Source organism: Pieris napi, chromosome 12 (genome assembly GCF_905475465.1).
Source record: "Pieris napi chromosome 12, ilPieNapi1.2, whole genome shotgun sequence".
NCBI classification, from domain to species: Eukaryota; Metazoa; Arthropoda; class Insecta; order Lepidoptera; family Pieridae; genus Pieris; species Pieris napi.
The window spans coordinates 9478006-9490739 of NC_062245.1; the positions used below are offsets into that span (position 1 = coordinate 9478006).

The 12734-nt window shown below is 35.2% G+C and overlaps 1 protein-coding gene across 2 annotated transcripts in view; it reads right to left on the minus strand.

The window, feature by feature from the left end:
• Nucleotides 1-176: 176 nt before the first annotated feature.
• Nucleotides 177-12734, minus strand: part of LOC125054339 (death-associated protein kinase related) — a 159458-nt gene continuing 146900 nt past the window's right edge. The window contains exons 2-7 of one of the 2 annotated variants that reach the window (XM_047656147.1): nucleotides 5887-6058; nucleotides 4633-4933; nucleotides 4170-4398; nucleotides 3394-3659; nucleotides 2650-2768; nucleotides 177-2014 (exon numbers count right to left, since the gene is read on the minus strand). In XM_047656147.1, coding sequence (XP_047512103.1) covers nucleotides 1832-2014; nucleotides 2650-2768; nucleotides 3394-3659; nucleotides 4170-4398; nucleotides 4633-4933; nucleotides 5887-6058 — 1270 coding nt within the window. In that variant the 3' untranslated portion in view covers nucleotides 177-1831. The remainder of the gene's footprint in view (nucleotides 2015-2649; nucleotides 2769-3393; nucleotides 3660-4169; nucleotides 4399-4632; nucleotides 4934-5886; nucleotides 6059-12734) is intronic. The other variant, XM_047656149.1, reaches the window with a different exon arrangement.

Below are 12734 nucleotides of genomic sequence, written 5' to 3' on the forward strand. Positions count from 1 at the left end.
TAACTTTTGATAGTCTAGTTTTAATAATCTTGTATTTCATCGAGCGACTGGATTTAGCATAAATGAGTCGCGGATATTTTTGTAGGTTATATTGTCTTATGTGTGGTTAAAAATAATATATTTGACTGACCTTACAGTGTTTACATGTTTGGTTACAGGAAAAAAAGGAAACCACATTTTTATATCACAATAATTTATTTTTACAAATGATTTATGGATCACAACAGCTCTAAAGGCAAAAATTAGTTAAGTTGGACAAAAATATTAAAACGATAAGAAATCTTGTAAACAAAATAGAAAATTAACACAGGCAAAAAATGAAAAGATAAGAAAGGAATCAACTCGGCGGCGCGAAGGCACTATAGTTCCATTAAGCTAACACGTTTCACAAACTAAACCTTACGATTTGAGCTCATAATAATCCATCTTAACAATTCCCTATCTATAACAACCCGAACGGTCACTCACAGTGATAAAATTTTATAATTACAAACTTCACCGATATGGAATATGCGACTACACGAAAAATTTTGGTCCCATTTTTGGGTCAACGAGCACGTAACTAGATTCGTCCTACAAACACTTACCCTACAGTAAACGGCTATCGTTAAGTATAACAATATTATCTAAGTAAGTATTAGCGCCGAGACGTCGCACCTTTATTAAATAAATTAATACCGCAATATTCGATTATGTACAACTCGGCGGTTGGCGCTCTCGGCCCGCTTAAGTGAGAACACATTTTTACAAGCTCCGTACTTTGCTGACGTATAATTATGCATTTTGTACCGTCGATGTAGGAACGCGATTACTTCACGAACTCGAAACTTCTAAAGCCCTCAAACGGCACGTTTAAAACTTTCATAGACTAAGCGACGCAATCGCAAATGTTGGAGAAACATATTCGTATCGCCGCTTCGAGTTCGCGTAATCGGGTCCCTACTAAAATATACACAAATTGACTTATTCTAAAATATCTACACGGCCGATGGCTTGTAAACAAGTAATACGTTTCAACAACACGACGTTTCACACTCGCGATCTCACAATACAACGACGATTCATTTAAATATTTGTTTCAAAACGGGATAACTTTTAAAAAATTATAATTTTATCTTGTGATATAACATGTACGTGATCCATAAACAGTAAAAAATTCTAAAAAGTTATAAATGAATCGCCGCTGTTATATGTGCCCGAAGAATCATTTCACGAAAATACGGTGTCATTCGTTGTTTTTTTTATATAAATATTTCGACCTGTGTTCTCGTGAAATGAACTTAAGAGTTAAAAAATAATGTGATGTAATATAGATCTGCACCAGTTTTGGTTATTTTTATATCTTGGCACTTCTCAAGAGGCAAAGCGTAAATCCGTCTAAATTGTACTTATAAAGGCACATCACTACATTAATTAATGTATACTTCACAAATGTATAAGAGATTTATGAAATCTGTTTAATAAAGACAAAATCTCGGACCTCAAAAGGTATCCTCATAAACTAACCTAACTGGTTGGTATTAGCCTAAACCTTCAGCAAACTTCACTTTCCGCTAATACAATTGTTAGTACACCTAAGCTAAATTTCGGATATACGAGGTTTTAATAAACCCAATAAAGGAGAGTGCCCAAATCAGTTGTTAAAAACATTATTTACAAAGTTGATTATTTAAAAAAAAACGCAATTTTACATACAAATTTGGTGAAATTGGACGATATAGGCAGTCTCCTTTATTAACAATTTTCTTTACCGAAATGCTTAAGGGGGTTAGCTTGAAGGTTCGCGAGTGCGTCAAAGTCGTTATTGCCGCCAAAGGCAGCAAAGCGCTCGCTAGCAAAGTACAGCTCTGTCCTGTGCTGTGCGCAGACGCAGGCAGGGTGCCGGACAACCGCAAAGCTCGCCCCGGGCGTGACATAACTTTGCCGGTTTCTCATAATCCGGCTGGAATTTCTTGCAGAGCGCGAGTACGGACGGCGGCGAAGAATGGGATTTGCGCGACACCTGTAAGTAGACCTGCATATGAGTTCGAATTTTCTGTACTCGAGTGGTTTTATTAGCGGCTGAAAAACTATACAGTAAAACATTGTAAATGAAAACATAGGTTTGCAATTTTGTACAAAAACTAAATCAGTTTAATCGCACTTTTGTAACTAAAGTACTCTTTCGTATTTTTATGTCATACTGTTTACGCTGTAATAAAAAAAGACGGATGATTTAAAATTGTACAATTCAACTTGTTTATGAATAAAATGGATATATTTTGAGCTTTATACGATATTTTTAATTACATAATTTGTTATTTTCAGTATAGCTATCAACCTGATTTGGTTTTGCAATTGTAACTATCAAAATACTACATTCCTTAAATAATGTACTATTTATTGCAGCGAGAGCTTTTAAAATACAATAATCATCTGAAGTATTATTGATATATAAAGCGCAGCGATCGTTCATACAAATTATGTCATATCATACCAAGTCTATAATTACAATAATAAAATAACATATCACAAACCAACCACCACAATAAATCCTTCTAAGTATCAATTATCACATAATTATATTTTACAATACATTCAATACTTTACGCATTTCTGTCCATGTACCATCAACGTGCGTATACGTGAGCGCGTACGTTGTGTACGTACCTTGGGCGTGGAAGGCGCGTCAGGGAAGGGCGGTGAAGGTGAGTCGTCTCTCGCGTGTTTGACCGCTGCAGCTCGTTCTTCCTCTTCACGTGGAGTCGGCGATCCACGGGGATCTGGCTCTGAAACCAAATATATTCTTTTTATTTAACCATAAACAAACCAAAACTACTTTATTCCGATATTTTATGGGAAAGTATTGAAAGTAGATTGATAGAAGTTTAAATTTAATTCAACTTCATTAATGTAGGATTAAATTATTTATCAGCTCTTAGACATTCACAGCAGGAATGTTTAACTCTTCGTGATTAAATTACATTTTCAGTTTATAAGTGTCAAGTTTATATCCAACTATGGCTAAGAATCTTATAATCTACATGATTTCTAATATTTTTTATTTATATTTGTAAATAAATGGTATTTCTTTATTTCCTTTAGTATAGTTTCTGTATATGCCAACTGTGGAAGCTAAGGTTGACATATGACGATTTTCCACGGGGGATTATTGGCGTTTAATTAATTGAAAGAATTATGTTGAATAAATAAGGGAAGTAAGCATTAGTTTTAAGAATTTTTCTTTATAACTTCTAAACCTAGCCTCATTTAATAAATCGGATTTTTCAGATTTCTTTCTATTATTTCCTTTTAATTGAATCGCTATATATATATTAAAACAACATTTAATTTATTTTCCATCATTAATATAATTGCGTGTGTATGTGGATTTAATTGACGGCAAAAGCTCACCTTTATCTTCATGTGTTCCATTTGTCGTACCATTACATTTGCTAACACCGTTATGCCCGTTGACTCCGTTGACGCCATTAACGCCGTTAACTCCTTTTCCATCGCCGTTAACTGTCTCGTCGTCGCCGTTATCTGTGCCGTCATCGTCTGCTTCAGAGCCTACTTCGGAGTCGGCGTCGAAGCCTACCCCGACTATGACTCGTGGGATGTCCGCATCGTCTTTCAACCAGGGGTGCTCCAGGCACTCTTCCACTGTAAGACGGCCCCTGAAATGTTCAAAATGTTGAGGTTAATTTCTCATATTAGCATTAATTATATTAACAGCCTATTACACTGTTTGAAGCTAAACACAGACTTTTATATAAATACTAGCTGACCGGGCAAACGTCGTTTTTCCATGTATATCTTTTATAATAAAAAAAAGGGTTGATCGTAGAGGGGTGAAAATTTGGGGTTGTATGTATTTTTTAATGCTGTATCATAAAAAAATAAAAACAAAAAAAAATATCTAAAAAATAAAAAATAAAATTTAGGGGTGGACTACCCCTAACATTTAGGGGGACGAAAAATAGATGTTGGCCGATTCTCATAGATACCGGATAAGCACAAAAAATTTCATCAAAATCAGTCAAGCCGTTTCGGAGGAGTATGGCAACGAAAACTGTGACACGAGAATTTTATATATTAGATTAATACGATTTTTTATGGATTGTTTTGATTTGAATGTAAATAATATTTGTATAAATATAGATACATTTCACCACATTGAAACTTACATAGGATCAACTACTAGCGTCTCTTTGATGAACTGCATGGCGCGTTGAGACACGCCCCAGAAGAGGTCCTTGGGGAAAGACAACTGGCACTGTGCGATGTTGAGGTAGGTCTCCTGCTTGGTGTCGCCCGCGAAAGGGGAATACCCGCTTAAAAGCACGTAGGCTAACACTCCCACCGACCAGATGTCTGCTGCTAGAGACAACGGCTCGTATGACAGGATCTCTGGCGCTGAAATAATATAAGCTGTTCTAAGAATTTTTGATATTATTTTTCTTTTTCCTATATTTATTATATATTATTGTTACACTAATTAGACCTACCCAGGTAACAACGAATTAACGGTTATTAATGCAATTATTTGATACCACTGATCAGCAGATTATGTTACTGTAAAATATATTGGTGACGAAAGTATGTACGGACTTGTCAACTAGAGATTTTACTTATTTGTTCTACACTTACCAACATAGTCCCTCGTGCCTAGTATCTCCCTGACATGCGCGGCGGGTTGTATCGCACGACTGATACCAAAGTCGCAGATGACCAGCTCCTCGCCGCCGGCGGTGAGTAACAGGTTCTGCGGCTTCAGGTCCAGGTGTGCGACGCGGCGGGCGTGGAGGTGTGCCAGCCCTTCCAGCACGTGGCGGAGGGCTCTTCTGGTAGCACCTTCTGTGAGGCGCTCCTCTTCATCCAGTAGACGTTGAAGTTCACCACCCGCACATAACTCCAAAACTATGGCTACTTCTGTACGTGTTTCATATACCTAGAATATTAACAAATTGTCATAAGACTTGTTATTTTTCTTTTCTATTTTTCTAAGCAGTTATCTATAAAAGTTAATATAGGTGGAACAACATTAGGAAGTATAGGACTGAGAATAAATTATAGATTTGTGTGTTTTTTATTAAATTACTTCTATTTATTATTCATTGTTGTTGTTTGTTTGAATTCTTCTTTTCTGCGTTGTGTAACTGTTACAAATTTGTTTCTTGCCTGCTGTTGTTCTATCTTTTAATATTGTAATAAACAATTAATTGATAAGCGTAATGTATTATTGTATGAGAAAATATCTTAAACAGTAAACTCTTTGCATTCTTAAATTTTAATGTACAATCGAATTAGTGGGAATGTTATTGATTTAGCTTACGCCTGTACGTGTTTGCGGTTGGTATCAGTAATTAAATACGGGTGGGTGTTATGTCGCATTCTTGTCCTATTTATATCATAACATTACCAGACACGTGTCTAAACACGTGCTAAATTACAATGGGATTATGTGATAAGTGGACAGTTAATTTTATTTCGTATGTACTATGTAGTATACATTTGGTACGTCACATAAAGAAACCTACATTCATTAAATTCATTCATTTAAGAGCCTCCGTTAATTATGCCATTTTGTTATAAACAGTTCTTACTCGAAAATTCATCTGCAATTGTTAATAATATTTCCGACTGTGTGTGTATTATTACACCAAAAACCCATAAAAAATATTCAAAGCTCTCAGATATTATTCTCTGATATTATTTTTCAAATTTAACCATGCTTTTGTCGGAAAATTTATTATCGCTATGAAACAAAAACACGAATGAATAAAGGCATATAACGCTTCTGTGCTTATGTTATTTATTCTTTCCTCGTTGTGAGATGGTAAAACCAGTCTTCATTCGATTTCTGTAGGGCGTAGGCCCGTTTTTCAAAACATTGCCCCTTACCTCGTGTAAGCGTACAACGCGTGTGCTGTCCGAGCAGAGGGCTAGCACGGCGACCTCGTGCTGTATCTCGCGTGTGGTGTCGGCGGCGCGCCGTCTTTTGCGGATAAATTTGGCGGCGTACTCCACACCGGACACCAGGTGGCGGATCTTTCGGACTGACGCAAATTTGCCCCTGAAAATAAACATAACTGTCAGAAAATATTATCCCTAAGTTTAGACACGGGAAGGAATAATATAAACGCCTATATCTAGCGATCATTAGTAGGAATAAAATATATATTATCTTACGCAGTGCATAGTGTACATAGTGTACGAGCCAAGGTTGTACATTTTGCTCACTCAGGCTTTCTTAGTTTTATAAGCGTGATGATTTTCTATGTACGTGCCATGGCTTAACATTTTGGTCACTTATAAGCGTGACGATTTCCTAAATCGTCGGAGTCACGCCCCGAGAGTATAGCCAGCAGGCACTCTCTTCGACTGTTATTTTGCAGTCATTCGTTTCATAGCAATTAACTAAATCATGGGAGTTACACCCCGAGAGTATAGCCAGATGGAGGCACTTTCTTTGACTGTTTCTTTGAATGAAAATTGCATTCATTCGTTACACAGCAATTAACATTTCATTATTTCACTCATATTCTATTGTTATACGCGAGTGGTTAGTATAAAGTAAAACAAAAATCTTCTATTATTTAAAGCACCCAATGACCCAGGAACCGTATATTTTGGTCCTTCGAGCCGGATATGTGTGAAAATCGGTACCCAAACGACCAAGTAATTATTAATGTATCTAACATTACAGAGAAAATATACTAAATATTGACTACCGTGAAGGCAGTTAAAATGAGCCTTATATAGCCTGAATCGCGATACAAAAATAACGTGGAAGAGACATCAATCTCTATATTATATCCACATTAATTCCGAAACATATTAATCTCCCACAGTAATACCGCATAATTTTATGATCAACCGGCGCTTGCGTCGTAAAATAAACGCTTTGCCAAATGGGAAATCGCATAAACAAGAGCACATCATCACCTTAATGAACAATAATTTCAACGCATAATTTACTTTTATTATGCACCTCTGCTATTTCAGTTCGCTAGGATTTTACATGTGAACATGAATCAAGGAGAAACTCGCAAACAAGGCAATTAAGCTTTTGCACTCTAGGTACAAGAAGAGAGAGAAGACCGGATATCTAGAAGGCCCGATAGTATGTAAAATCTATCATCAGAGCATATGAATGGATGAGCCGAAAACACCTAGTCATTTTAATAAATAAGTATTATTTTAATAGGGGGGCAAACGAGCGTACGGTACAGCCATAAAAGACAGCAACCGCAGCCCATGGGCACCCATATTAGGGACTTTCGTGCCGGTCTTTTATGGAGGAGTATGCTCTTTTTTTAAAGGTATGGTTCATCTCTCTAAGTAAGCAAAAGAAAATAGTGAAAGTCAAGTTTAACCTGGTGTAAAATCGATAAAATTAACAGACAGTTCTTTAATATATTTCTGTAATGAATAAATGTTGTGTTGTGTGGTTTTTATTATTATTATTTATGGGCATCGATAACACACTTTACATATCCCAACGACTTAAAAACAAAGCTACTACGAAGCAATGAGACGAAAGAGAAGGAATCATAAAGACTGGAATGTATAGCCATGGGTCAATTTCGTAATTTCGACAAACATTCGATAAACATCTCATAACAGCGCAAACATTTATCACAATAATTGCTCGCTTCTTGACGTGTTTGCACTAAATTGTGGATAGGAATCATCAGCTTGTCCAAGAAATAGCTCCAAGTGAATTATTTTAGTATGAGCGCATTCCATCTAAATTTACGGTCCCTATACACGTATCTAAAGTAACGATAGTTTTGGTACAAAAATGTCAACTGTTAACTGTTTGATAATTTTAAAATTAGATTCTATATTTGTTATAATTTTACTTATACTTTATCTCGCCTTGGAGGAGGCTTTTACAGTTTACTCGTGGGGGTCCATATACATAGTACAACATTTTTTTATTACTTATGCGTTAATGTCTTGTGTCGTATATGTGTTTGTTTGTTGTATTATATTATTGTTTATTTTCAAAATAACATTAGACTGATAATATAAGATTAGAAAAATCAGTCAAATAAATTAATCAAATCGTTCTTGAATCGTTCGTGGTATGGACTCGAAAGATCTCTTAAAAATAAAATTTAGATATTAATTCGGGTTATTCGATTGTGAGGAAGTTGCATGGATCTGGTTAGCGCTGCGCCTTCTGAAGTTCTCATGTCATTTTCACACGGGTATATCCTTATTCTAACAAATTTGCATAGGTATTTGATTGTCCTCATTTCAACATGTGTGATTTTTGAGAGCATAAAATTAAAAAACAAATGAGTACCTACTTCAAATAAAAATACAGATATGTACTAATATTACACCACTTGTAGGTAACTACTTATGTCGATTTGTTCCGCCTAAGGTCATATAACAAGATGCGAGAAAATCTAGATTCTAAAGTCTAGACTAACTAAATGTTTCCAGTTATTAACAGTGTTCAACAAGGCATTCGTTTCGTTACGGTCTGGAACGAATAGTTAGCTCCAAGTACAGAATATGCACTTTCGTCGCAATTAACCGGCGTCTGCGCAGGCGCCGCGCCGCTTCTTCTAAGCACGCTGTCAGCGTACAAGTATGGTATTTAGATAAACAAGTGATGTATGGAACGAATTGTATTCTCATATTCAAGTGAAGGATTTAAAAGCACTGGTGCTCATGAATTAAGTTTTAAATTTGTTTTAAATCTGCTCTGTGAATTAATATTTTGTTTAAACCGCTTAGAATTGTATAAGAAAAATTATATACAAATTACATCATCTATTTTAATTGTCACATATACCAAAAATAAAGGTAGTCTAAATTATATATTTTTGAAGGAATATAATGAAGATTTATTGTTTAACATTTTTAGTATTAACAATATCGTAATGTGCTTTATAGCAGTAATTATGTAATATGATTTTATTTAAAATTAAGTCTTGAAAGTTATACATTTCTCAGTCACGCTTTAAAACGGCGTTACAGAGTTTAATAAATTTAAATGTAATTGTACGCAAAGTAGCGGTCATGTATAGGTATAGCTGTAGGTAAGTAGTATACACAGATTACCTAAGAAATACCAACTTGTTGATGAGCATCAATATCAAAACTATTTAGAACACGTCACTCAACACCTACATAGAGACCGTACATTTATCATCTTAATAACCAAAGTATGCGTGTATGTGTATGAATTTTTCTTTACTGTAGCTGAGATTAACGCGTAAATAAATGAATTCTTCAGCTTTAGTTGGTTATTTTATATCTCAAGCAAAATCTTATCTCATATTGATTCGACTTAATTGCACGCACTGCTCAAATTTTATTTGTACTAAGATGGCGAATCACTACGAATGTATTTTAATTTAATCTAATATATATACATCAGTATTAGCGGCGATAAACTAATACTTAAAAAGTTTATATGCAGTTAAACCATAATTTATACATTTAAACGCAAATTACATTACATTGTATGGACCTCCGTTTACGCGTTACTATTTTGCTCTCGTTATAGAAACATATAATCAATTACTGATAAATTTTCACGTCATTAGAAGTTACAGGCGATAGGTATACAGGGTTGTCATCAATAAATTAATAATCTTATACTTCTCCAGAGACACTCCAGACTTTTTATCATAGATTCTTTATAATTGGGTCACCGGAGGTCGAGTGTAACAATTGTTAAGATTAGCAATAAGCATGGTAAGGTTTTAGACTTTAGAGGATTACTGCCTTCAGTCAGGAGAGGCACCACATGTTATGAATAAAACACAACTTTTTTACGTGGAACAATTTTTGACTATAGATTGACAAGAATGCATAATCATGAGAAACTTGACACACGAAATAAACTTGTTGACTAAGGTAATACAGCAAATCATATGTTCCCCTTTTTAGAAGGGCCCAACTGTGGCTGTGGGGAGCTAGGACTACCGATCAGACGCATTGAAGCTGTAGTACTGCTGACCGGCTGTCCTTGCCATGTAACAATTTTATTAGGTACATCACAAGCGCGAATTCTCGGCGTAGTTACTCTAACTGTTGTGGCTCACAGAAGAAATAAGATCGGATACATGAGTAGGTAAAAAGGGTACACACGTGTAATTATTTACTATCAGTCAGAAAAAACATGTTAAAACGGACAATGTCGTATAGGTATAAGGTAAGAATAATTTTGCGTTTTAATTAGCGATAAAAATTATAATTATTATTTAATTAAGTATAATTAAGATTACAAAAACGCACAAGCAACTGCTGTACTGATAAGTATATTTATTACTTAGATTAAGCTTAATAAAAGCTTCCTAAAATATTTAACAATTTATTTTTGACAACCCTCGCGGTTCACGCATCGAGCAGGCATCCCGCTCTATTAAGAAATTAATATAATAATTTCTCTGATCGGTCGTAAAAGAGCGCGCATCTCGAATGGATCGATAATATTGATAACGATCGTAATCGAGTTATCGGGTTTAAATTGTCGACGCTCAATGGCGCAAGTTCATGGTGTATGCTATTACGTAACGACATCTAAGATGACTTTACATTTCCTACGAGCTGTACTAGAAACATCTTATTGACAAGTCGACAGCCGCTATGTTCTGTTATAATTATATCAAAAACTACTACAGTTTTCTAAGTTAAAATATTTACAAGAGATATCGGGTTCAATTAGTTAATATTAAATGGTAAAACGCGATCAGATATGCTCAACTATCACACAGATTAAGCTTTTAATACTGATAAAAAGTGCTTTCCTCTTTCCAAATCACTTTGTAAATAATGTGACAAAATATTGCTGAACAAACCTTTTTGGTACGCAATTAATAACAAAATATATCTAAAAAGTAGGAAACCTATACGATTTATAAATTAAAGAACTAATACTAAATGCCACTAACAAATAGTTTAAAAAATTCATAGCAACAGATTACTATTATAGAAACTCTAGCGCCTTTGCGACTTAGTGGTAAAGTGTACAGTACTGTAGCTTGAATGGCGCACATAACTCCATTGCGCTGGGTTCTATTCCCATTTTATAAGAATTAGGTTTCTATACCTGCCCAATGCTCCAAAAGTAACGACACGACATGACAATTTAAATACATACATAAAATATCTTAAAATACTACAATAAGGACGGTCCAGACGATTAAATATCCAATGTAGACATTACTGACGCCTAGCAATGACGTTTTATATGGAAAAATGAGCATTTTATAAGTCGCTCGCATATTCATCGCGACTCGCAGCTCGTAAATACTTGTTGGTGGTAGGTCAATTGATGGTAATGGCAATGTATTGTGACAATGTACCAGACACCAATGCACCCGCGACATTACTGCTTCCATTCCTCAATAACTGCTCTTTTTGTGTCATTTTATTCAAATTAATGCTAGAATTCTTCTATATCGAAGCATAAAGCCCATTAGACTAAAATTGGGCTAGCTGATGGCGACGTGTATCTCGTTCGTATATACTTAATATAAAATTTCTCATGTAAATAAAAAATAATTTTTGTAATGAGAAATAAAGTTCTTTAAACATTAAACATTATATTGAAGATTTAATTCTTGAACTTCCTATTATTTTAAATTTAACAATTAGAGAGAACTAACATTACTTAACTTTATAATTAAGAAATTAACATGTAAAAAAATAAATGTGTACAAAAAAAACGTTTAAGTGAAGATAACATACTAAAATGTCATCAATACAATGTAATTCATGCTTTATTCCGTGACCAAGCATTTCTGCCTTTCATCTTAAAGATTACAACTCCGACGTCTTATTCAAAACGTAACAATGAAACGATCGCTTCGTTCACCAGCTGCCGCGGCAGGTGCTCTTCGCCGAATATCGGTTTTGCCGCCCGCACATCTGCGCCTACTGATACACAATCAGGAACAGAACAAGTAATGAGTATCTTTGCATATTTATAAAGACCTAATCGACAGGTGTTCGTTAAGAGTTAAGCCGTAAATAATTGCACCATAGGTCTCATGGGATACACATTGATTCCTTAAATTTATCTCATCCGGTATATATCTCATAGTATACAAGAATAGTGTATTCTCCTTAATAGAGACTGTAAGTAGTGTTATTGGAAATTTTCTTATATTAAATATCCTTTTTAGTAAATTAGGTTAGACTTAAATCACTCAGTAGTCTTAAGTTAGGCTAGATCGTAATGTTAACTAAAAAAAGGGCATAAAAGTGCCTGACACGTGCCGTCAACTTTTTGGGTCTAAGGCAAGTCGGTTTCCTCACGTTGTTTTCCTTCACCGTTTGAGCAAATGTTAAATGCGCACATAGAAAGAAAGTCCATTGGTGCACCCGGGATCGATCCTTCGACATCAGGGATGAGAGTCGCACGCTGAAGCCACTAGTGGCCTGCTAAAAACTTTATAAATTGGGTTTTCTTATAAAGTCGACGATCATTTATTAGGGCAGAGCCTGCAAGAAATTCTCTTAAAATGAGAAAGAACATCCTTTATAGGTTAACGGATCGATTATACGCGAGATGGCGGGCAGTAGGTAACCGTCGGCAAGGTCGCAAACGAGTTTGACCCACTTACCTGCCATAAGGGCGGGGATCTTTTGTATCGATTTTGACTCATGACACACTATACCGTTCAGTTATATCAGCACTGAGTGCAATACGCAATCCAAAAGTATGGCTGAAACATTGAAATGAACATTTATCGTTGTGAACCAAAATAATTACTATG